Source organism: Lissotriton helveticus, chromosome 1_1 (assembly GCF_964261635.1).
Source record: "Lissotriton helveticus chromosome 1_1, aLisHel1.1, whole genome shotgun sequence".
NCBI classification, from domain to species: Eukaryota; Metazoa; Chordata; class Amphibia; order Caudata; family Salamandridae; genus Lissotriton; species Lissotriton helveticus.
The window spans coordinates 979025600-979050413 of record NC_136057.1 but is presented as its reverse complement, the minus strand read 5'-3'; the positions used below and the strand labels follow the sequence as shown (position 1 = coordinate 979050413).

Here is a 24814-nt window from a genome sequence, read left to right as displayed (position 1 = left end):
ATCCTCGGCCCTTAGAAGTTGCTTCACCGCATTGAACTCCTTCCTCGCAGTTTGCACCGCTACCGTAAAATCAGGGTAAAATTGAAGCTTGTTGCCCTGATACTCTATCACACCCTTCTCCCATGCTAGGCGCAGGATCACATCCCTGTCTTTGTAATTGAGTATGCGGGCAATGATGGGGCATGGAGGAGCTCCGGTCGCCGGCCGCTGAGCTAAGGATCGATGTGCTCGTTCCACAATAAACACCCTGGATAATTGTTCCGCCCCGAAAATATCAATGATCAGGCATTCCATGTAGTCTTCCATGCGGCCTACATTTGTAGTTTCGGGTAGCCCCGTGACGCGGACGTTGTTGCGTCTAGACCTCCCTTCCAACTCCTCGTTCTTTGCCTGGATTACCGCCAAGACCCGTTCCATGTTAAAGACTTTTGTAGTCACGGTGGTCAAGCCGTCTTCAGTTGCAGACACCCGCTGTTCCACCTCTCCCATTCTTTCGTTCTGCCTGTCAAACTGCGTAGCCATATGGTCAAGTCTGTGATTGACTGCTTCCATGGTGCCCTCTATGGATTGCAAAGTTTTTTGCATAGCTACGAGCACGACCTCTAAATTTGGCGCCCCTCCGAATGCCCCAGCAGCCTCCGAGTCCGGCGGCGACTGTGAGGCCGACATGGTGGATTTTTTTGCGTCAAATGTTAATTTGGGTTGGTTGCGCTCAGGTCTGCCCATAGTTCAGAAGCTCAGTTCGCCTTTTCTCCCTTATTGCAGCGCCCCAACGTCCCAGAATAAGCAGACACAGCAGTGTAGTGAAGGATCCACAAGTAGCGGCGCCTACAGTGGCAGCAGGTATTCAGCTCAACTTCGGCCTCACCACTAGCCCAGGCCGCAATCAGGAGACAGCCGTTACTAACTGAAGGCGGCTCCGTCTCCCCATCCAACTATGGGCTCATGCATTTACAGGTCACACGGTGCCTCAAAGCGACGCTATGGAGAGGTTCTGGGCCTTGCAGTGTGTGCAGCCGTGTTTGTGTCCCACTCTCCGACAGTCTCAGGCAGGGAATCCCGGGCGTCCCAGTCCCAACGTGCAGCAGCCAGCGGGCGGCGGGAATGCCTTAATCAGAGTAGTTTGGTGGCCGTGACCCAATTTACAGACAACAGTCAGTTTTCAGCAGTGTCCTGCCACCTCTTATCGGCCACCACCGAGCCCTCTTCCCGCTATCTCCCCCGAGCGGTCCCCGCCTCCGCCAGCCGCAGCCCGCACGGAGCAGCCCAGTACGGCCCAGCACCACCTCCGCAGCCCCAGGCTTTCCTGCGACCACAACCCCGCTCACCGCCGCCAGCAGAGGCCGGTCCCAGCTCAGGCGCAGCTCGCTGTCGTTCACACGCCGCTCAGAGCCCGCCGCGGCACCCGCAGGTCCTGTCCGTCGCTCTAGCCGTCCCCCGCAGCCGCTCCGCAGCTCCTCCGTCAGTCCTCAGGCCCGGCAGTCTCTCCCAGGCACCACGCTGTCCGAGACCGGCGAGCAGGCCTCAGCGCTGTTCACGTCGTCGGAGGGGGTATGAACAACCAAAAACGGCGCCAGATCGCACACCTCAGTCCGCTCTCACATGCCAGCAGCTCCGGGTCGGCAATCAGGGCAGGACGTGCAGGATATTAAAAGGATTTCGTCCTGATCTGGCAGAGCCTCACATACGTGCGGCCATCTTGCCCGGCGCCCTCTAGCGCCCCCCAAAGTAAAATACGATACTTAGCCAGAATTTTAAGGTCCCCAATAGATTCGTTTTACTCTTGGAAGATGTAAAATATTTCATTTGACTGATTTGTTGCCTTCTTGATGCAGCTGAAAAGGTGCACTAGTTTTATCCTCTACACTATTCTGTAATCTATCTCCTTGTATATTTTGCAATAAGCTTTGTCTGTGGTTTGTGGCAGTGTGACCATATTCCTTACAGATTCCTAGATTCCCTCCTCCTGATCCCATTTGTTTAATGCCGGTTGCCTTTGCCTAGGTTTTATCATTCTGACGTAGAGGTGGTATTTGTTTCTCTGGTATGCCAATGTGCACAAGAGGGTTTCTGGAACTGATTTTTACGTCAGAGTGTATTTACGCTGTGCCAAAAAAAATCCTGGAAACAGTTGTTACTTGTTCCATGGAGTTGCTTGACCCAAACTAATGAGAGCTGCGATTTGCTGCAGGGGCCTGGAATACCTGATGGGAAATGGGAAACTAATTAGTGAGTGGAGTGACCATGTTTGGGTATACCTCCAAGGTTGCCCACTTAGATGTTACATGTGAAGATAAGATCCAGGGTATACTTTAACCACTGGTGGTGTCCTTAACAGGTTTTGCCGAAAGGTCAGCTCCCTGATTGATATGGGTGATTGATTAACATGACTATCATGACAATGTTTTCATGCACTTGTGGCTACAGATTTGAATGAATAGTAAAGTCATATCGGAACCCCTGTATATGGTTGCTTCTTGGTGGATACGTCTGCCATTTCGCTTCTTTTTTTGCAAGATTATTTTTATAACTCCTTGAAAGAAAGCCATCCATTATAGTGAATGAGTTCAAATAAGTCCAAATAATGTCTCTTCAAGGCCGGTGATGCGGCTTTCTTGTTCACCTTAGTTTAGAGCTTAATTTGTGCTGATGGTTTCCCGTGGTCTGCACCAGCACTCATTTTATTTGGGCCAAGAATTTACTTTTCATCATCAGACTTTGGCCCACAGCAAAAGGGAGAAAGGTACACGAGGAAAAACGAGGTACGACGGGACAGGGGGGATAACAGTGACAAAGAAGAAATAAAGTAGGAATAAGATTCTGTAAGACTAAAGATGCAGGAAGTGGAGGGTGGTGGTAGAAGGAGGGATGAGGTGATAGCAAGGCGGCCTTGGTATTCAGCAACTTCGGGATTTGTCAGCGCTGGCATCAAGACCAAAGAAAAAATGTGTGCCCGCTGGACTTGTGGATTTATTTTACAAATTAGAAACTGCTTCGGTCCACCACAACCACCTCTTCTCCGTCCACCACAACCACCTCTTCTCCGTCCACCACAACCACCTATTCTCCATCCTCATGCTAAGTGACCTGTCCACCACATTCGATGCAGTGTGTGGTGTTGTCGCTGCTAACGGCTTGGTGGTAGACATGGGAAAGGCTTTGAGCACTAGTAGGTACACAGCCCTAAATCAGAATTCACCAAGGCCTTGATGCAGCTGACCAGCCTGGCAATTAATGATGTTAATGTCATTCCCACTACTTTTCTTATATATCCTATGTCCATGAGATACACAGCTGCTGAAGTCTTGTATAAACGTTTATGAGTATTCTTATTTTGGGTCAGTGTCAAAGAACAATGAAAACAGGGTTAAATATGACGGATAGTTCCGTAACACTACCGTGACAGTTGTCCAAATGACTGGGGTGACTTTAAAGAGATTAATTTATTGGCCATGAGTGATTCAAATACAGATTCATATAAAAGGGCTCGCAGGCGCAAGAAGCGGATGGGATACTGCACCTGCTGTAGACTTCTAGGCGCACCATGCAGTTTTGAATCCCTGTGCATGGTCTCACCCACTGCTTCCTACAAAGTGTAAATTCGGAATACAAACGTCTGTTAGCACTGCTAGAAAGGCCCTGGAGCACATGAGGAGAACTCTGCCAATTGCTGACTTCTTGTGTCTGATTGTCCATATATACACTGGGCGTGTCTTAAGTTAAAGATCTCAAAGTTTGATTCTCTCTTCCTTTCTTTGTGGGCCGGAGATTCGTCTGTTCTCTTTGAAAACTTCAAAAAAGAAAGAAAGAAATATTACTAGAAAGAGAGTGCGGCTTTGGAATCAGAAGGATAACGTGTCAAAAGTTAGCCATGTAAGAAGAGGCCGTATTTGAGAAGGCTTTCAGCAGCAAAGCCCCTGCAGGAAGGACATGAAACAGAGGACCTCATAATTGTCACGGTTTCATGCGTTTTGGTTATAGCATGTATGGTAATAGTTTGCACCTTCTATTCCTCACTGTTACTCAGTTCCAATCCCAGGTTACTCAAAAGGCCCTGTGTTTGGTGTTGCTTTAGTGTTTTGGGAGCACCACCCAATTCCCACAGGTCCACCTTCACCCCTGTAGTCCTGCTAGTCTCTCCTTGCTTTTGTTTCCACCTTATCTCTAGTTTCCACCTCTCCTTCCACATTGTCTCTAGTGCTGTGGTGCTACCTCCTCGAAGTCTAAAGTTTATACCATTAAGCAACTTAGCAGGAGAACATGAGTTCCCACAGAAGGAGGGCATTTATAGAGGTAGCAGGAGCTCTCCAAACGCGCAGGGAATAATCTACATATACATCCTGAGAAATGTCAACGCTAGCAGATTATTGTAAGTGCCACCATACATTATAGGGACTGTCTATGATTAACAGACTTCACCATCAGACTGTTATAAACTGTTGCTGATGGACATTCATTGATGGCTGGTAGAAGGCAGATGAAGTGTTTAAACCCACTCACACTGCAGAAATGGCGTGTCATTTGCTCGTAATGCTCTTTGTACTGTTTTACGTGTTTTTTCCACATAACTGTGGCATTCTGCTTACATATGTAGTTAAATACCTGTCGGTCTGAAATGAATACTTCTGCTGCTTGATAGAGGCTAGGGCATAGTATGTTATGGTATGTGTTTTGAAACCTAATACACTTGGTCCACTTCCCCCAGCTCTGACTGTTTTTTTTATGTCTTTCATTCAACAGCGCCTCACAGAAGAACTGCAGACCATGGAGAACGGATACCATGATAATCCAACGCTGGAAGTTATGGAGACTTCCCCTGAGATGCAGGAGAAGAAGACCGGTCTAAACGGAGACCTTGGGGATAGCTGGATCGTTCCCTTGGACAACTTAGGAAAGGAGGATCTGGATGACGAGGAGGAGGACACCCATTTATAAAATGGAAAGAAGAAGTAAAAATGCAAGCAGTCAGACAGACTGATTTATAACCAAAAGTGCCACCCTGAATAGCACTCTCACTAAGAAATATTGGAGAGTGTAGGATTCATCGTCCAATGCAACACTAAAGAACAATGATGTGGCCAATTCTGTAAACTCTCCAACAGGCAAGCACCAGGTGCCTCTACTGTGCCAGGATAGGCACCGTCTTGAAAAATCTTCCCAGTGCCTCACCTTTATGTTGGTTCAAAAAAAGACATTTGTATATTTTTCTAGACGGATCCATTCCAGCCGAATAGAATTACTTTTGTGGTCAATGTATATAAAGTGCGTTGTCTCTGGGCAACTGATAAGCGATGCAGGAAGGAAATGTGTTTGCAGTATCCTTGGCAGAGGATGGATCAATGCCTTGGAACACGCATCCTTAACTCACATCTGTCCTATGTATCTCCTAAACAGTAACGAGACTGAACACATGATGCTCCACTAGTGTTCCTGAGGCAGAGCCACCCATATTTATTGCTCTGGAGAAGACTAACTTAAACTACACGCAAAAAAGTGGTGCCAAGATCATATGTATCATTGTGCAACATCAGCAGAACCCAAACAAAAATGTAATTAGCCTAGGTGACCAGAGGGTCAATTGTATTCTTTAATTTGTTCACTACACTGTAGCACACTCACTACATGAGTGTGATGTTACCCACAAATTAAACAGTTCATTGTTAATATGGGAGAAACAGGTATTTTGCCATCTACTCAAAAAAGACCCAAGCCTATTTAACCGCTTCCATGCTTGTGACGGAACCGTTCCGTCATCAGTCACGGCTGAGCTGTGCTGATGACGGAATGGTTCCGTCACGACCGCGCCCTGTTCTGGAATGTCCAGCACAGGGGCGGAATCGGCGCCGCACGGAAGCGGTTAATGTTATTCAATCCACATGAATAAACAGTTTTATGGGGTATCTGGGTTGGTTCTTTGCTGAAACCACAGCAAGCACAACAGTGCATTCCTTCCAACCAGGTGTAGGAGAAGAGGTAAAGGGATAAAGTAGCTGACCTCTTACAGAGTGAAGAGAGTTGGCATGAAAACTGTACAAAACTGTGGCCAAGCAGTACGTTTTCAAGTATATATCAAGCAGAGTAGATGAAGATGATGTGGCTGTTTTTGATGCATGCCCCATATTGTAAGATTTGCTCAGATCTCTTGAGCGAGTGTGATAAAATAAGAGAAATCCTACTAATTTGGAAACTGTTGCTATGCTTCTTTGGAACAACACAAAGAGCCAATGAGGAGCTGCATAAAGGACAAAAGGACAATAAAAGAAAACAGGGAGTGCTTCAAGTGAAGCTAATGGTAGGATTCAGATCACAAGTCACACTTCCTATATACGGTTACTCCTCTGGAAAATCATTTATGGATTAAATGGGAATGCTTAGTCACATAATTCCCCCATTTTGATGAACAGACTCCACTATCCCTTACAGCCTATACCACACACATGCATTTGTCCTTCTTGCGTGGCTCCGCTTACTGGCACATCATCACCTACTGAGCAGAAGGGAGTTGCATCCTGACTGATCCTAATATGGTTGCTACACAGGCTATGGAATTGCCCATGTGTTGCCAGTGAGGGCAACATTGGACTGTAACAATCTTATGTACTGATATCTACAGAACTACAGCAGACTTGTCTCACCAAATAGAGTCCATATAAAACTAGGCACAGCTCCACGTATGCCTACAACAAACATTAAATCAGCTGATATTAAATTTGCATTCACAAATGGAATTGGTCTCACACATTACACGCCAGAAAGTACATTCCAAAGCGACTGAAAACCCAGGAGATCCGGATCCAACTTAGATCAAGAAGCATGAATTTGATTTCTTGTAATTACATTTTAGAAGCTGATAAGGGATAAACAAGAAACAAACATGCCTTAGATAAGGTATAGCCAATTCCTAATACAATTATAGACCAGTGCGGATCTCTGTTCAGTTTCTGAGATACAACCCACCAATGCATGGAAAATGGCGTGGGTTTGGTGTGCTGCTCCCAATAACTTTATGATGGTCTCACTTTGTCGTGCCTGCAGGTGGAAGGTCACCCTCTCAGCTATGCTCCATACAGGTTTTATAAGCTACTAAAATACTACAAACGATATCACTGAATAGGAAGTTTCCCCCAAGACCAAATGGGCTTCAAGAATCTCAACGCCTTGTTCAGGCAAACTTGTACACTAACTTGGAGTTGATGTGAGTGCCTAATGGGCTTCTTGTTTCAAGAGTGAACCTACGATTCTTGGGAGTGGCCCTAACCTGAAGGGAGTATCATCGATTTTAAAATCAAAGACTTTGTCTTACATGGCCTAACCTTATCATGAACATGTAGCAATTAGTATGCAGTGATGTTAGCAATTAGGATTTATTGGTAAAAGCGTTGCTTTATTGACTTCCCTTTTGCAAGCCGGTGTACCACTAGACATACACTTGAACATTGATATGGGGCATTAGCAACATTAGGAACAAAATTACACATTGCTTCTCAAATTGAAATGCTCATTGATGTAACCACACTGTGTTCGTTTGTGGTTGTAAAACTGAATGGACCACTTACTGTTCATTGTATCGTCAAGAGCATTGACAGACAAACTAAAAACAACAGGCTGGGAAGATGTGCTCAGAGACCAAAGTGCACTTTGAGGGTACCGTCTTTTCACATCCTGCAGTGACGACATTATTGAATCAGTGACAAAATGCAAATCCCTCTTATTTGCATTGTGTTTCAATTTATTTTAAAGTAATACTTCATCCACCTGCCAGGAATGGAGACACTGAAGGCTATTTCTCCGAGATTCTTCATGAAATTACCCGGTTTACAATCATTCTACTGAGGAAGTATTTTGTGCACCACCAAAGGGGAAGACTGGGAGCTATGTGGGCAGAAGGGAGAATTGCTCTGCCAAAAGTAGAGCAGCCTTGCTGAAGGCAGTGTTCTCTGCCAGCCAGCAACAGCTCTTTCATGTACTCAGTCTACAGTGAAGGACAAAAATAGTTTTCCAAGTCAGAAGAGACTAAGCCCTGGGAGCTACAGGGCATCGAGTTGTGCCGTATGGAATGGTATTTATGTCTGGTCCATCCAAAACATGGACACCAAACCTAATGGAGCTGACAAACTTGACTTGTGGTCACTTGTAAAAATACTCCATGGCCCATACAGAAGCAGAGAGCTACATTACCTACATAAGAAAAGGGTCAGCAACAATACCTAGTTGGGTGAAGTACATAACTTTAGTGACTTCAGATGGAAGACGTTAGGACATTGACATGGGTGCAATAGGTTGGTTTTTCATGTCCAGGGCAAACATGTAGTAACTCACAGTATACCAAAGTATGCTTTAAAACTGCTTGTAGTTTAGCTAAATCTAAATTACACAATTTCATTGACATGACACATACGAAGGTCAGTTTTTTTGCCGGAATGTCTAGAGTAGAAATTACATGATCTCTAGACAATGTTTTTTGTCTGTTTCATACAAAGTTCCCACTACCTTTTGTTAACGTCCTCACATTTATGTAATCTCTATGTACTCATCTTTTTCAAATAGTGTTTTATTTGTTGAAATAGAAACAGGAACATGGCCTACATAGCCGTCGAAATGTGCATTCAGAAATGACCACACAAATAATTTCTTAATGATTAATATGAAGATAGGCCACCCTTAAGGGAGACAATGGAAGACATATAACATAGCTCTGTACATAGCAAACACTGTATCACGTGGTTAGGACGGTGACATAGCATATCTCCGACTTCGCTCCCCCACACCTACAGGGAAGCTGAATATTAGACATAATCGGCATTTCTATGTTGCCTAGCACCCCTGTTTCCAGCCCAAGCTACGTCCTTCAATAGTGGAAAAGGCCCAATTCAGTGATTCGTTTTTCCTGGCTGCTCTTTCAGCTTTACATGTCACGTTACTATAGATGGCAATCTCATTCATTTAGAACGTTCTTGAATATTTTCTTTGAAGGAAGCTAATTATTGAACCCATGTCATGCTTAATCTTTGAGTGACAGTTCAAATGACATATGAGAAACAGTGATACGAGCTAACACACACTAAGGGCCACATTGACACTTTGGAAGATGGAGTAAACGCCCAACGGTGAACACTGTGGGTTTCTGTGAACCCCCATGACAGCAGTTCAAACAAAGTTATCTAAAAGTTTGCTGTGCTTCCGTCATTGGTAAAAACTTTTAACATGTTTTTTTTCCAAAATCAAACTTCCAAAGTGGGAGTCTGTTTTTAGGAAAGTAAAGGCTAATGCTCTGGAAACAATTGGAATTGTCTCCCATTGTGTGGAGGTCATTTATTTATTTTAACGTTTCCTCATCACCAGCATATTACTGAGGTGACAGATTAAAAAATAAATCCTCCTGACCACCCATTCTAAATAGGCAGATGGTCGGATAGCTTACCTCTGTAGGCCCATACACCCTTGAGCCATTGGAGGAAGGCTCATGCCGACAGGTGTAGTCCTGATAGATGCACTGAAACATTTTTACTCAATGTCAGAAAGACACTGCTGGTGATAGAGGAAAGTGGGTTCTGCAACAATACTATGGGATAGGACAGAGTGAGTGAGCTGGAGTGGTATCTCGCTGCAGTATACCTCAGGGCTTCTCCTTCTCGATTTTGAATGTATATATGAAATGGCTATATGTCCTGTTGGAAGTGAAGGGATAGTGTTGTAAATTGTCTCTTTAAGTGTGATGCACCCAGTGCAATGTTAGGTGCATCATGAAAACTTGATGGGTGACCTAGCAATGGCAGAATGAGAAGCGCTGTGCTGGCTGCCAGCTGTGCCTCCCAGTGGGTGCTAATATACACGAGTTCCATGGCAAACCATGTGTCTACTTCATTTTATCCCTGGCGACGAGTTGTAGACATGGTTAGCACCCACCAGAATAATCGGCGTGCATAACACTATGGATATAATTTCAAGCAAGACAACCATGGGACATGTTAACAGAGGTTAGTGCTGCATTGATATCTAAAAGGATGCAAATAGACGGCGTCTCAATGCGAGTGAATTTTAATTGGATAGTGGGGGGAAAAGTATAAAACTGTGCAACGTTCAACTTGCCTGTAACCGAAGATTTGGTAACGGGTTCCACATTTCCATGGACGATGCGCAGCAACTGCTCCCTTAGGTGTTTTTGAGGCAGACTCTTCCTGTTCGTCTTCACTGCTAGCTGGCAACCAGGCTTGGATGCACAACAGCAGAATAGCCTCTAATGCTAACAAAATCAAATTGCTGCTAGTTGGGTTTGAAGCCTGCCATACAATCATAGGAGCCTTTCTTATGAACTGGAATGTGAGCAATGTGACTGTGAGACCCCAGAAGTCATGTTCAATAGTTCCCTTTCCAAGGAACGGCAGACCACTGCCTTATCAAAAACTTGTGGCTGCTTCCAACAGCTGGTTAAGCAGAGACCACTGCTGTCTAAAACATAAAAGTGGGCGAGTACAGTGCAGGTGATCATAGACTCGAAGTTAAATTACTGCTGTTCTATTTTTGGTATATCCACAAAAATGGTGCAACATCATCTTCAAAATACAGAAAAGTAAGCTGTAGAAGTGTCTCTGACAGTGGAAACATGTTAGCCAGATTATCTATGATCTACACTGGTTCTCTATTAAGAGCAGTACAATGTTCCTTGTTCTAGGACCAATTTATGCAACTATAAAGCAGAGACAGAATCACTGGAGTAACAGAATGAAGGTTTATGAATCAGACCACCTACTGAGAAACGTTCAGTGGCTTCTTTCATTTAAATTATAAAGAAAGACTCTGGAGCAAAATAAGTTAATGAGTAGGAGTGACATGGTGGAATAAATGTCCTCTTGTTTTAGGACACAAGACTTGCTTGGAGAATCACCAGAAAAGGCTCTTCTTGGCTCGTCTTTCATTTTGTGGTTGATGAGATCATGTTTAACATTTTGACTGCTCCTTGAAACCCCAGCTTTACAAATCTCCTGATGTAAAACCAACAGTGCATGCTCAAAGGTTTGTTTATTTCAAATCACAACTCTACCAGTCAACTAGACTGCCTTTTCAAGATTAAAAAACAGATTCAAGAATTGGTATCCAAAGGTGGTGCACAACTACGAATTTAGTTCTCTGGAAATCAGTCCTATTTGAGAACCACGCTGCATTTTTAGCCTCACTATTGTCTCTAAAACCTGTGTATATACATATAGTCCATGCTTCTTAACATGGAAAAAAACGTAAATTGATACAGATACAGTTATTTTGGAAAAAGGACATTGCATTTTGTTGACAACATCCTAGTAAAGATAAATGTTGATATAATCTTATCACTAGTCATCAGATTTATGACTCATCATGCGTTCCTGTTATCAATGAGCGCATGCAGGTCTCAGATCAAGGAACAACATGATAGCCTGTGCCTATATTGTAAATATTTTGTTTAAAAAAACACCACGAGAATTCAAGTGTATAGGCCCGGCTTCAGTGTTAGAATCTAGGGAATTAGTTCACTTAGAAACTAATATTTAAGCTGTACATGTTAGATATAAAACATACATGGAAAAACTCATTACATTAAAACAACACATTTAGAATGTGTTAAGAGCACTCTTTATGGTTACAAATGCAGATGGAGTGGAAAGAAAATTCTCTTTTTCGTATCATTATGGAGAAGCTGTAATAAGACATAAAATATATTCTGTTTAGTTTTACAATACAGTCAGCTTCCTAGCCTCTATTTTCTTATATTGTCTAAAGAACGGAGTTTGATGTTTGTTCAAACCTATATATTCATTGTTCTGTAAAAGCTACTGATAGCTGTGTGGCAGAGTTAAAACACACTTTGTATATTTGTGCACTGCTTTAAGGTTGAAAAATACAAATATATTTTCTAACTATTAGTAAACACATGAAAGCTGAATTGAGTCAGCGAGGTATAATTTAGAGAGGATTTTTGTACACTGAACATGTTTGTAATATACTCTTTCAAGTTGTCTTCAGGTTATCATGTATGTATAAATACAAGATTTGTATCTGCTGTGAAAACTAGGCTCGTCATGGTAGAAAATGAGCAGAGAAATTATGTTAACTATTTGTTTTATAATTGTAACTTAAGAATTGTAAAGAAGCTAAATCTGTTAAAATACCATTATGAGAGCCCTTTTGGAGCTAATATCAAAACATACCATATTTCTAGAGTAAGTGCTGAATACACTAAATTCTATACATGCCCAGGATTTCTTAATCCATGCTCTACAGCAAGTTTTGTTAATTTGATCTGTATTGTTTATTATTTCCTCCTTGTCAATTCCTATGTAAAATGATTGGTGCATTTCAAAACCACCCATGGTCCAGAAAACAATTTATAATTTAGAGAACAAGACAATGCATGGAAATAAATTACAGTGTATGTGTTTCTCCTTACTGACAGAGACTCTCAAGACTTGTAATAGCAAACACAAAAATACAACTTAAAAACCTTTAAATATTAACTGCAACATTCATTATTCTTAACTGATGCTTTCAAATAATGTAAGATACATTTAGCTACAGATTCAAAAGGAGACACTCAGTTGTACTATTCAATTTGAAAACGTTTGGAACATGAATAAATGAATGAACTTATTTGAAGATCTAGCAACCTAAATTACTCCAATCCTTGAATCTTTGAAATGATTACCATCATAATATTCATGATAATATCCATGATAATATTCAGAACAAAAACATAAACAACCTCAATTTTCTTTTCTATACTGAATCACATCAATAAAGAAATAATCCATACAGACCATAGATCGTGCCAGATGCCTCATGTAGAGGCACATATTTTCTGTGATTTTCTTTGGTAAAATGCTGAGCCTCCGCTCAAAAAGTGCAAATACCTTCGTCTGCTTTCATTTCAAATACCGTTAGATAATGTAAAATAAATGTGTAAGTAAAGACGTTTTGCAGTCTGTGAAATGTCTCCTCATTCCTTCCCTTTTTAAAATTGTATTGCTCTAGATGACTTTTGGTGAAAAAACAATATTAAAAAAACATCTTACTTACAAAAAGATCTGAATTGGACCACAAAAATACGATTGCATGTCTTATGTTAAGTATTGACTAAATGAAACTTTACTGGTCTTTCTTTCACAATTTGTATGTTTGCAGCTCTTTTTCTACTTTTGTTAGATGTAAGTTAGCTTTGAATCAGAGGCTGGAACTGCAGCACAGTCTCCCTTACCATGAAAAAAGAACGCCCAACTTCACGCTAAATCTCATTTTTAAGTATATCAACTTCTTTGAAACAATGTAATTGGCTGCTGTGGCAAAAATGCATGGCATTGTGGAAATCAAGCCATTGATTTTTAAATTAACTGGTTATTTCAAAGTAATACAGAAGTTATTTTGAATAGGTTTAAGTCAGTGAAAATCACCTATATCCAAGACAATCGCTGGAATGTACATTTTGCAGGCAATGAGTGTCTGTTTCTCAATAGGAATGTCTTTAACGCTATTGCTAGAAGAGCAGAGTCTGTGTGTCTATGAGCAGGAATACAAAGGTGATTCACATTTAGCAGAACACAAACTATATACCACCCTTTCTGCTGTGGCATTACAATAGCAGACTGGACCAACAGGTTAGGTTAATATGCACAGTTTAAAAATTCTCAATCCCTGGGGTTTAGGCAATTGTTATAATTATGTTTGTAGACTTGACAATCAATACATCTACCTAATTATATTTGTGTATATTTTCAATATAAGTCAATAACTGAACATTCATCCGTGAAAGACTTTTTGCTTAAGCAGGAATGTTAAAAACCCATGACAATGCTGTGTTTAGTGGTTTCATTTTGATTTCTATAATTATCTGAATGTGAAAAATTGTCAGGCATAGATAAGAGGAATCTAAAACGTCTCATTATTCAGACTGACAGTTTTTTACTAAGTTATTTTCCTCTGCCATTCTTTACCTCTATTACCTCTACCTATTCAATGTGTGCAGTCACCAAAATGTATAACGACACACAGATTTCTGAATCGCATGTTCTTAGTTATGAATAAAAATACCATCCAGATTGTGCTCTTGTGCATGGCAAATTATAACAATACTCACTTAGCTGACTGTCAAGGTTACAAATATTTTACAGATGCCCTGGCATAGAAATACCTCTGGTCAGCAGCGACAAGGAAAAAAGTAAGAAATCTACTACGGGCATTTCAGATCTCTCTTTGCTGTACAGTTGAGGATTAGTGGTTTATTTTACAGGAACAGGAGTCTATCACACACTGGAAGTCACTGAGAAAAAGGAGTTTAAAAAGAGACTGTAATATTTGTGTTTAAAACTTTGACAAATTATATTTTGAAAGCGATGTATTCTGTTAATAAACTATTGCTTTTTTGTGTAAACTTGAGTGAGTCTCATCTATTTCAGAGATGCAAGAAAAAACAAATATGTGTATATATATATATATATATATATATATATATATATATATATATGTGTGTGTGTGTGTGTTTCGCGCTATTGTTTCAATATTCATTGGCACACAAAAACATTCAGATTGTGGCCACAAGTCTAAAATTGCAGAAGATGCTGTTTGTGCTTAGTGTCTGTTCTGATCTGCTTTGGAGTATCGCTTAATTCAGGGACGCTGCTGTTTTTCTACTCTCACCATTTTTTCTCTGTAACTTATGAGTTGCTGCTCACTTGTGTTTCGGTCATTCTAGTACCTCTGTAAATTTCGCTCTCTAGAAACATTCATTTACTTGTACTTTTAATTTGTTTAAACAAATAAATGCAATGGACAAAAAATTTATTCTTTCCCTCTGAAAGACTGGATTATGGTGAGAATAGTCTACAGACATTATTCACATTAATTGTGCAAACGAAAATTTTGTGGGGCAAAATTAAAAGCAGAAAATGATATTCACACATTGGAGGGTAAGAAGAGAATATTAATAAACTATTACAATTAAAACTGTGCATAAAATAAAGCATAATAATGCCCCTACCCCAAAAGGTATTTTGTAGGAAGAACTATTGTAATCAAGTTAGTGATAAAAGAAGTATTTTGGACATTATTAAGACTAGAATAGAAACAGGCTTTATTCATGAAACAATGGCTTTGTAAATAAGAACGGTTTTATAAAACTACAATTCCCAAAATACACTAACTTGGTGTTGTAGCATGGCAGCTGGAGCCATTGAGAAAGGACAAGATTCCCCAAGATTAACTGATCTAGTTCTATTCACAGTCTAACATCTAAGGGTTTCTCACCAGGAGTGGACTGATGTTCCTCGCTTGCTACCAGTCTCACCACTATTGGGTGATCCGTTAAAGAACCAAATTAACTCGTCAAGCTAGACTGAACTTGCCTTATTCTTTGTGGTCAAAATCTAACTTCCCTCCAGGCCTATTACTCTGAACAATCTGAGATGGACTCCAATCAGTTACCTGGGAACTCTGAGATGTAGGAGTAAACTCAACTGAGCCCACTCCTCCCACTACCCACAATGTAGTGGCCGTTCAATGGCGGGGCGAAAGGCAACTGGAATAGTTCCAGCGGCAACAGGTAGATTCGGCACAGTAGCTACTTAATGGGCAGTAGAGGGTGCTCCCACTTGTATCACACTGATTGGGATCAACAGGGGTTATAGCAACAGTACTGCTATAAGTGGCACCATCACTATTAAAAGGTGGGGCAGCATAATAAGGCGGAGAATGGGACAACAAGAAATCTTTACTGGAGTCATAATCTGTACCAGATTGATCTGGTTTCTCTGCATCCTGCTCTCCCTGAGCATTTTGTTTCTAACATTTTTCATTGGTTACCTCAGGGTACATCCTAACTCCTTCGACTATTTCTCTACTCCACTTCTGTTGTTCTGAATCCCATTTAGTGGCCATATAAATCCGAACAGTTCGTTTACCCCTGTTCTGATATTTCTCCTTATCTTTGGCATAAGCAGTACGCTCCCAAGCATTCAAGGCCTCGTATTGAGCAGGTCTAGGTGGAGGCTTCATATCCTATAACACCCCCCTCAAAAGCTCAATTATTCACAAATTAAAGGTCCCATATGAAGGGAATTGTAATGGCCTTTCTTTCTCTGTGGTTTTATGCCATTGGTTAAGCCGAATGCACGTATGGAGCCCCACTTTTAAGGCCATATAATGATCTGCCGTGCCTTCCAGTGGAGCTTCCTCACCCTCTATGATGGGAATGCTCACAACACCCCTCTTCATTTGTCTAACAACCCTGAAACCTTTCATTTTGGTGCAAAATTCAACAGTCAAAGAACAAGAAACTATTCCAAAAAAATTAAAGTTTGCATCAAATCACAACTGACTATTTTGTAATACCAAAATCCAGGCTCTGCAAGGCTCCCCATATCTTAACCTATCACAGCACTATACTTGATGACAAAACAACCAATACCAGCGTGACATCTACACCACCAACTAATCCCAGCATAGCACACTGTGAAGCCACTCTCACTCCTTCCAGCAGTTCACCCTCCTTTACAGTGTCTCTGCACACACAAAGTCTCTCTAAGAGAATTAAGCCAAGTACTTTTAATACAAAATCCTTGTCTGCTCCACTAAAGAAAGCCCTTGTGTTAACATGTTTCAGGTGGTTGAATTATGCCCAAAAATTAACCTGGCTTTAATCAGAATCTAAAAGACCCCCTTGTAACCTCATAAATGTTATGAAGTCCTGTTAACAGTCTGTATGTAGGTTGTACCACTGATTCACTTCACTCATAGTAGAACACGTATTACTTGTTAAAATGTCTGGTATCAAGGACTTGTGGAGGTGCTATTTGCCTACAGTGGTCTGTGGAAATAGGAAATATGCATCAACAAATTCATGCACAGATGACGCCATTTCCACAAGGGTGATGGCCCATCACCCGCAGAAGTTTACAGAGGGTTGGTTTTAGTCCCCATGCAATTGTTCTTGTCCGAGTATGAATGAAGGTGTCACTCAAACTGCAGTTCTTCTCTTAAATACGAGTCATACACTTGTATATAGAACCTTTGAATTAAGAGTTAACCTTTATTTTCTTGAAATAAGACCTTTTGTGTCATAACGAGACTGATGCGCTGTATAATCTTGGGGAAAACACACGTCCCGCAGATGACATCACATCGACACCACATAGGGCGTGCCCCTTACAGGTCACATGCACCTCAGAACACAGCGCTGGTGACTACAAATGCGAGGTTTTCCTCAGAGCTGGCAATATTCGGGAACTGAGGGACCCAAGTAGGTGTAAGAGTTGGGTGCATGCCCAGTAGTAAGTGGGGGAAAAGCAACAGGAGTATAACCCGTACACCAGATTGAGATCTGGGTGTACATATGTATTTAACAACAATATCTCAATCGGATTCAGTAAAAAGGCAGGTATATATGTATGTACAAGACATTACAAAAACGTGGATAAAAAGGAAGAGAGACTCAGAATTTCAGTTTTTAGAAAGTGCATATAGCATTATATATTTAAGAACACATTATATACAAGACAGTTAAAGCAGCACTGTAGGCATAGAATGCGATGACAACCCAAGGTGGCTTTGTGCACTAGGTGATAGTTAAGCAAAGAGTGGCGACGCGAGTGACAAGTGGGTGAACACAGCAAAGGACGCAAAGTGACACGGTGAAAAAACACAATATGTACAAAAGCAATGATTCATCCTCAATAGATGAGTAATTAATATTTGATTGAGAACCAAGGTAGATGATGCGCCATTTGTCGCGCTGTATTGAGGGTCGACGGCGTTTCGATCCTATCTAGTCAGGATCTTCATCAGGACCGGGTTGCAAGTTTTAGTGAGTGAGAGGCGAGTACTGGCCGGCGTGTTCAAGGATGGTCCACTAATGCGGCGTGGTAGAGAACCCTGCTACCAAGTCGTAGCTAGAGGGAATCCATAAGGTATCAACGTGGGCTTGACAGAGTCTGAGGTGGGGTTCGAAGTTGGTTAGGCATAGGCACAGAAATGGAGCCCCGTTCTGGCCTGTAAAACGTCTTGTTTGGGGGAGAGAGAGAGGTTAGGAGGCAGGGTTGGGGCCACTCGATCCGCTGCCTGTGTCCGGTCGTAGGTACCGAATTGTTGTGGCGGTCCACCATCAAAGTGCGGGGGCCGATATGCAGTTGGGAATCTGGTCAGTAGATCGGATTACGCGCCAGGCAGCAAGATTCCAATCCACTGACCAGATCCCCAACCACCTATCGGCCCCCGGACTTTGACGGTGGACCGCCACCCACTTACCTAGCTAAATATTTTGTGATCTGCATGTTACACAGTGTGCCTTGCAGCATGCGCATTATCCTCTATACTACTTTATGAGTCGAAACTGTGAATGGAAAAAACAAAGAACTCTCCCAGAGCTCTGTTAATCACTAGAGTCATAATTTCCAGCATAATCGCCTCAAAATTGCTTGGCAGACACAGACCTCTGCATCAGATGTCTTAACCCTGTAAAATAGTTTGCAATGCAGCCTCTTTGTGACCAGTTAGGAAATCTAAAACAGTTTACCGTCAAATATGTGCTTGATGCCAATTTCATTGCAGCAGATTTATTTTGAAATACATTTGGAAATTGACAGTCGCTCTGGTTTTCAAGCCCTGGACCTTATAACTTAAACCCCCTTTCCTTTGCCACATATTAGAGTATTTGGTTTTCAAAATTCAGCACTTCACTCCCTGATAATTAAAGCAAACAAAGACTGAACAATGAGTACAGAACATCTAAATAAAACGAGTACAGAATCGTGATTGTCATGTAAGATGTATTGTATTGTATTGTATTGTAATTGTATTTATATAGCGCTTACCACCCCTGACGAGGCGCTGAAGCGCTTTTTCGGCGAGTAGCACACTAGTCCAGGACCCATAGAGGATTAGTATAGTGAAACATTTAGGTACATTTTAAGTGGTGGATAGGTTAGTCAGTTATTTGAATTTGGAAGGGTACAGGAGGAAAAAAGGTTTGTATTTATATAGCGCTTGTTACCCCTGATGGGGTTTTAAAGCATGCTACTCCGGAAACCCATAAAGGATTAGTGGTGAATTAGCATGGTGAAATATGAAAGTAATTTAAGTGGTGGATACTAGTCAGGTAATTATGGTCAAAACGTCAGCATTCTGAAATAATGCGGTCTTGGAGAACTGTGCTGATAACTGCTGCCTTTCCAGGATCAAGTGCTCACTCAGGATGTTACCCCTAAAGGAATGTGCCCATCACTGCTGATCTCCATTATTATGAAAAACCAAAATCTTAACAAAGAGTTCCTATCAGTCCTCTCACCAACCCTAGGTGAAGGTGGCGATCCTTGCCAATTACCCAAGAATCTGAAGTACTGCTATCTCAGCGAAGAGTGCCATTAGTGAAGGTGCCTACCACTGCTGATTCCCCAGGATTCTTAAATGCTGCAATCTCAGAGAAGCATTCCTCTCACCAATGCTAAGTTTAAAATGAACATCACCGTAGATTTCCAGGTTTCTGAAATGGTGCAAAGATAGAGATGGGTGTCTATCAGTCTACCCCCATTAAACACTAAGCTCTAGTAGTGTGTCAATTTCTGGTACCTCCCCAGGACCTTTACCACTAAGAAAAACAGGGCATTACTCCTCGCAGCGTTCAGATAGGTGACTCCATTGATCATGATATATAGCACTCTTCACAATTAATGCCCTCTCCTATCCTGCAGATCTTAGGTGCTGGTGCCTACAACCGCTGATGCCCCCTTGCACTCTTGGAGTAGTGTGTAAGGCTCCTGCAAACCATAGTGGCGCAGTGCCAACCTCCACTAGCTGGGAGAACAGGGCCTCCTATTTTGCCATCTCGTGTAAGTTTTCCCACAATAGGCAGTGGCAGTGTATAACCGTGGGCCACCCTTGAAAAGCTGTTATCCAAGGGAGGAGAGTGCTTAACCATTGCGTGCGGTGTTCAAACTTACTGGAAATGAAGGATTACTTTCTATTGTTTACTTACCTCCGTGTTTCTGCACGCCTTGAATGGCTCCATTCCGTCTTTTTATTACAGCGCCAGGAACCTGCTGATCGGCCGTATCAGGAATCAGGTTAGAGCTAAGCTTTAACCCTCTTTTCACCCCTGCTCCATCCTGACTCCTGATAGGGCTTGGTGCGATTTTGTCTCACTGCCCGTGCATATATTCTAAAGACAAGCTGCGCTGCAAAGCGCATGCGCAGCAAGTCTATGGGTTGCGCATGTGTGAAGAGGGCTGTAATGAAAAGCGCTCTTTACACATGCGCAAAACATGGAGCTGAAGCACCCATGCCCTGTTTTGCTCCTCTGTGCACTTCCGATGACACCTGCACAGAAATGAAAGCAAAACGAACTGACAAATCTGTCAGTTTGTCCGTTTGCATTTCTGGAGGCTGGAAATGCACAGAGTAGCTTTTCTCTCCTCCTGGGTGTCGGTGATGGGAGGTCGCCGCACTTTTGCCCCCTATGGACCAGCTGCCACTGGACCTTAACCCTAGTAATCAGTTCGCAGAACGGGGATAATGGGTGGGGTGGTAAGGAATCTATCACTAACTAATGTCTCTTACAGATATATCGTTACACAAGTAGTAACTAGTGCATCTGAAAGAGGCACGTTAGTGATAGATTACTTACCTTAGAATAGATACCCCAGCAATACCAACCCCGGTGGTGAATCTGTGAACTAAAATCACACCAGAAAGTCACGGAGAAAAAAACGGCCAAAGAAGCCTTCTCTCCAGACTTGACTGTCAAGGCAGTAATGCTTGGTAAATGTGTGCAGCGAGGCCCACGTAGCTGCCTGACAAATGTCCTGCAAGGGAACGCCGCGTCCCAAGTCAGCAGTGGCTGCCGTTGGCCTGGTGGAATGGGCACGCAGCCCCACAGGAGGCTCCTTCTTAGCCAACGAGTAATGCAGAGAACGACCCACCGAGAGATGGTTTGTTTGTGCACGACCCACCCTTTTTTGGCGCACCACGTAGCCAACAAAGAGCTGGTCCTCCACCCAGAACTGTTGTGTGCGTTTCAAATAAAACGAGAGCACACGTTTTGGGTCCAAACGGTGGAGACTCTCCTACTGTTTCGAAGGATGCGGAGGTGGAAAGAAGGTGGGCAAAGTGATGGTCTGCCCGATGTAGAAGGGCATAGTACACCTTTGGCAAGAAGGTAGGATGGGTCCTTAGAACCACCTTGTCCGGATAAACAGAAAGGAAATGTTTAGAAGACAGAGCCTGGAGCTCACTCACTCTTCTGGCAGAGGTGAGAGCAACCAGGAAAGCAGTCTTTAAGGTGAGAAGACGTAAAGGACAGTTGTGAAGCGGCTCAAAGGGAGCGCACATCAAATAAGTCAACACAAGATTCAAGTCCCTCTAAGGCATTATAAACGGGACCAGAGGAAATGTATGTATAATGCCTTTCAAGAAACAGTTAACAACCGGGAACTTAAAAAGAGAAGGCTGATCAGGAATCCGTAGGAAGGCAGAGATGGCAGAAAGATAACCTTTGATAGTGCCCAGAGCAGAGCCCTGCTGGGCCAAAGAAAGAAGGAACACAAGTACTTCGGAAAGAGGGGCAGAAAGGGGATCCATAGACTTATCTGTGCACCATGCCACAAACTTGTTCCACCTGCAGGGGTATACCGTTTTCGTGGAGGGACGCCTGGCTGCCAGAATGACATCACAGACTTCGGGAGGAAGATCGAAAGCTGTCAACTGTTGCCGCTCAATCTCCACACATGGAGGTGGAAGCTGGACAGGTTCGGATGAAGGACCGTCCCCTGTTGCTGCGACAGAAGATCCTCCCGAAGAGGCAGTCAGATCGGGGGATCGATCGCCATGCTGAGTAGCTCGGGATACCAGTATCTTCATGCCACAAGGATGACTTGGGCCTAGTCGGGCCTGATCTTCTTCAGCACTCTGGGCAGAAGTGGTATAGGCGAAAAGGCGTACAACAGACTGCAGCTCCACTAGCGATGAAAAGCGTCGCCGAGCAAGTGCCGCCTTGGAAATTCCAACTCGCAGAACTGATGACATTGCGCGTTCTCTTCGGTGGCAAATAGATCTAACCAAGGCTCTCCCCACTGCTGAAAGAGACCTTGCGCCACGTCCGAGTTCAGACGGCATTCGTGATCTATAAAGCACCGATGGCTGAGTTTGTCCGCCCCGGCGTTCAGAGAACCTGCCAGGTGTTGAACAACCAAGGTGATGCCTTGATGTTCCAACCATGTCCAGAGGCGCAGAGCCTCCTAACAAAGGGTCAAGGACCACACCCTGCCCTGCTTGTTGCAATACCACATGGCGGTGGTGTTGTCCGTAAACACCTGCACTACACTTGCCCAGACCAAGGGAAGGAATGCTTTCAGTGCAAGTCGGATTGCCCGCAGCTCCAGAAGGTTGCTATGGAGCCAGGACTTCCCCGTAGACCAGAGACTTCTGATCTCCACCTCTCCCAAGTGGCCTCCCCATCCCAGGAGGGATGCATCCATCACCACAGTGTGCTCCAGTTAGGGAAGGGAGAGGGATCTGCCATTGACCCAATCGCAATTCGTGAGCCACCACTGCAACTGTCGGGCAGTGCCCTCCGAGATCTGGATATGATCGGACAGGTTGCCCTGATGCTGCGCCCACTGGAACTTCAGGTCCCACTGCAGAGCCCGCATATGCAACCTGGCATGTTGCACTAGCAGGATGTAGGAGGCCATCAGGCCCAGGAGCCAGAGGGTCATCCTGATTGAAACCCGGGATAAGGGCTGAAAGATCGGAATCATGGCCTGAATATCCCAGACTCGCTGCTCGGGAGAATAGACCCAAAACTGCGTCGAATCCAGAACCGCTCCGATAAAAGGGAGCTTCTGAGAGTGACTCAGGTGCGACTTCGGTAGGTTGATGGAGATCCCTAGCAAATGCAGGAGGTCGGCCGTAGTCTGAAGGTTGGAGACGACTGCCTGGAGCGAGCCCGCCTTCAACAACCAGTCGTTGAGGTAGGGAAAGACTGACACCCCTGACCTGCACAGATGGGCTGCGACCACCACCATCACTGTCGTGAACACCCGGGGGGCACTGGTAAGGCCAAAGGGGAGCACGGCAAACTGAAAATGCTCCTAGCCTACCGGGCCGGCAGGACGGGGATGTGAAAATATGAGTCCTGCCAGTTCAACGCTACCATCCAGTCTCCAGGGTCGAGGGCAGCCAAGACCTGAGCCAGAGTCAACATCTTGAACTTCTCCTTCCAGAGGAAGCGATTGAAGCTCCGAAGGACCACGATAGGACGCAGACCCTCTTTGTCCTTCTTGGGGACCAGAAAGTAGTGGGAATAAACCCCACTCCCTATTTCTGGCCCAGGAACGCACTCAACGGCCCCCTTGGCCAAGAGGGTTGTGACTTCCTGCCTGAGAAGTGCCAAGTGTTCTCTCGACATGCGGTGGTACTGAGGTGCCATGGATGGTGGGGTGGACTGAAATTGAAGGGAGTAACCCTTGTGGATGATCTGCAACACCCACTTGTCCAATGTGATATCGCGTCAGTGGGGGAGGTGGTGGCAGATCCTGCCACCCACCGGCGTAGGGTGCTCCACAAAGCTCGGGATTGGAAGATTTGGAGGTAGAAGCAGGGGGGGCGGAGGTGGACTGACCCCCTCGCTGATCCCCATACCCGCTCCTGCGGAAGCCGCACCCACGCTGAGGCTGGTTCTGCACAAGCTTGCTGACGGAAGGTGCCTGGGCACCTCTGCCATGGCCACGAAAGGAACGAAAATTAGGAGTGGCCGGACTCTTTGCAGAAAGGCCCAAGGACTTGGCCGTGGCCCACGAGTCCTTAAAATGCTCCAGTGCACCGTCGGCCTTATCGCCAAACAGGCGAGTGCAATCAAAAGGCATGTCCATGAGTGAGCTCTGGACATCGGGCGAGAATCCAGTACGATGCAGCGCCACTGTCGTAGAAATCGCCCTGCCCAACGAGTCAGCGGTGTCCAAACCACAATGAATGGCAAACTTAGCCGCATCCTTACCCTCAGCAACCGCCAGGGAAAGTACAGCCCTGACCTCCTCAGGACACTTGGGCAACACCTGAGCAACGGTATCCCACACCGCATGGGAATAGCGGCCCAAAAAGCAGGCGGTGTTCATCGACCGTAGCCCCAAGCTGGCTGAAGAGAACAACCGCTTACCGAACTGATCCAGCTTCTTAGAGTCCTTATCCGGTGAAGCCGTGGGAAAAGCACTCTGCGACGTCGAGGCCTGGATCACCTGACTCTCAGGCTTAGGATGAGTGGTCAGAAAGGTGGGGTAACCAGGCGCCGGCCGGAGACGCCTGGCAACATTCTTATCGACAGGGGCCCCTGTGGCCGGTCGCGACCAAGTGTCCAACAGGACATCAGTGAGGGTGTTATTGAAGGGAAGCAGCGGCTCCAGCGAAGTAGACGCCGTCTGGAGCACCTCGGTGAAGAGGTTAGTTTTGAGGGTCACCATAGGAAGATCGAGGTTGAGGACCTCAGCAGCCCGGAGGAGCACCATCGTGTAGGAAGCGCACTCCTCCATTGTAGGCGGGAGAGGGGCAAACCTCGGGTCTGAAGAGACATCGAGGTTGCCTGCGTCCTCCCGATCATCCACCCAGTCCTGCTCGGAGTCACACTGATGAGCTATGGGCCAACAGGATCTGGACACAAGACCGCGGGGCCCGAAGGCGCGCCGGCGGGAGCCCGAGGTCTAAAAAGGCAGTCCATGGCAGCAAGAAACTCTTGCACCTGTTCGGGAGTCGCTGAAGTACCCGGGTAAGGCGGGTAGGCCGCGGGACTCCCAGGCTCCAAAGGAGCCGCAGG

The 24814-nt window shown here is 44.3% G+C and overlaps 1 protein-coding gene across 1 annotated transcript in view; it reads left to right on the top strand.

Annotated features, from left to right (window-relative positions):
• The window catches only part of PODXL (podocalyxin like), a 269097-nt gene extending 264160 nt beyond the window's left edge, over window positions 1–4937 (top strand). Inside the window, exon 9 of the mRNA XM_078677422.1 lies at window positions 4741–4937. Within this exon, the coding sequence (XP_078533548.1) occupies window positions 4741–4935 (195 nt within the window). The 3' untranslated portion in view covers window positions 4936–4937. The remainder of the gene's footprint in view (window positions 1–4740) is intronic.
• The last annotated feature ends 19877 nt before the right edge of the window (window positions 4938–24814 follow it).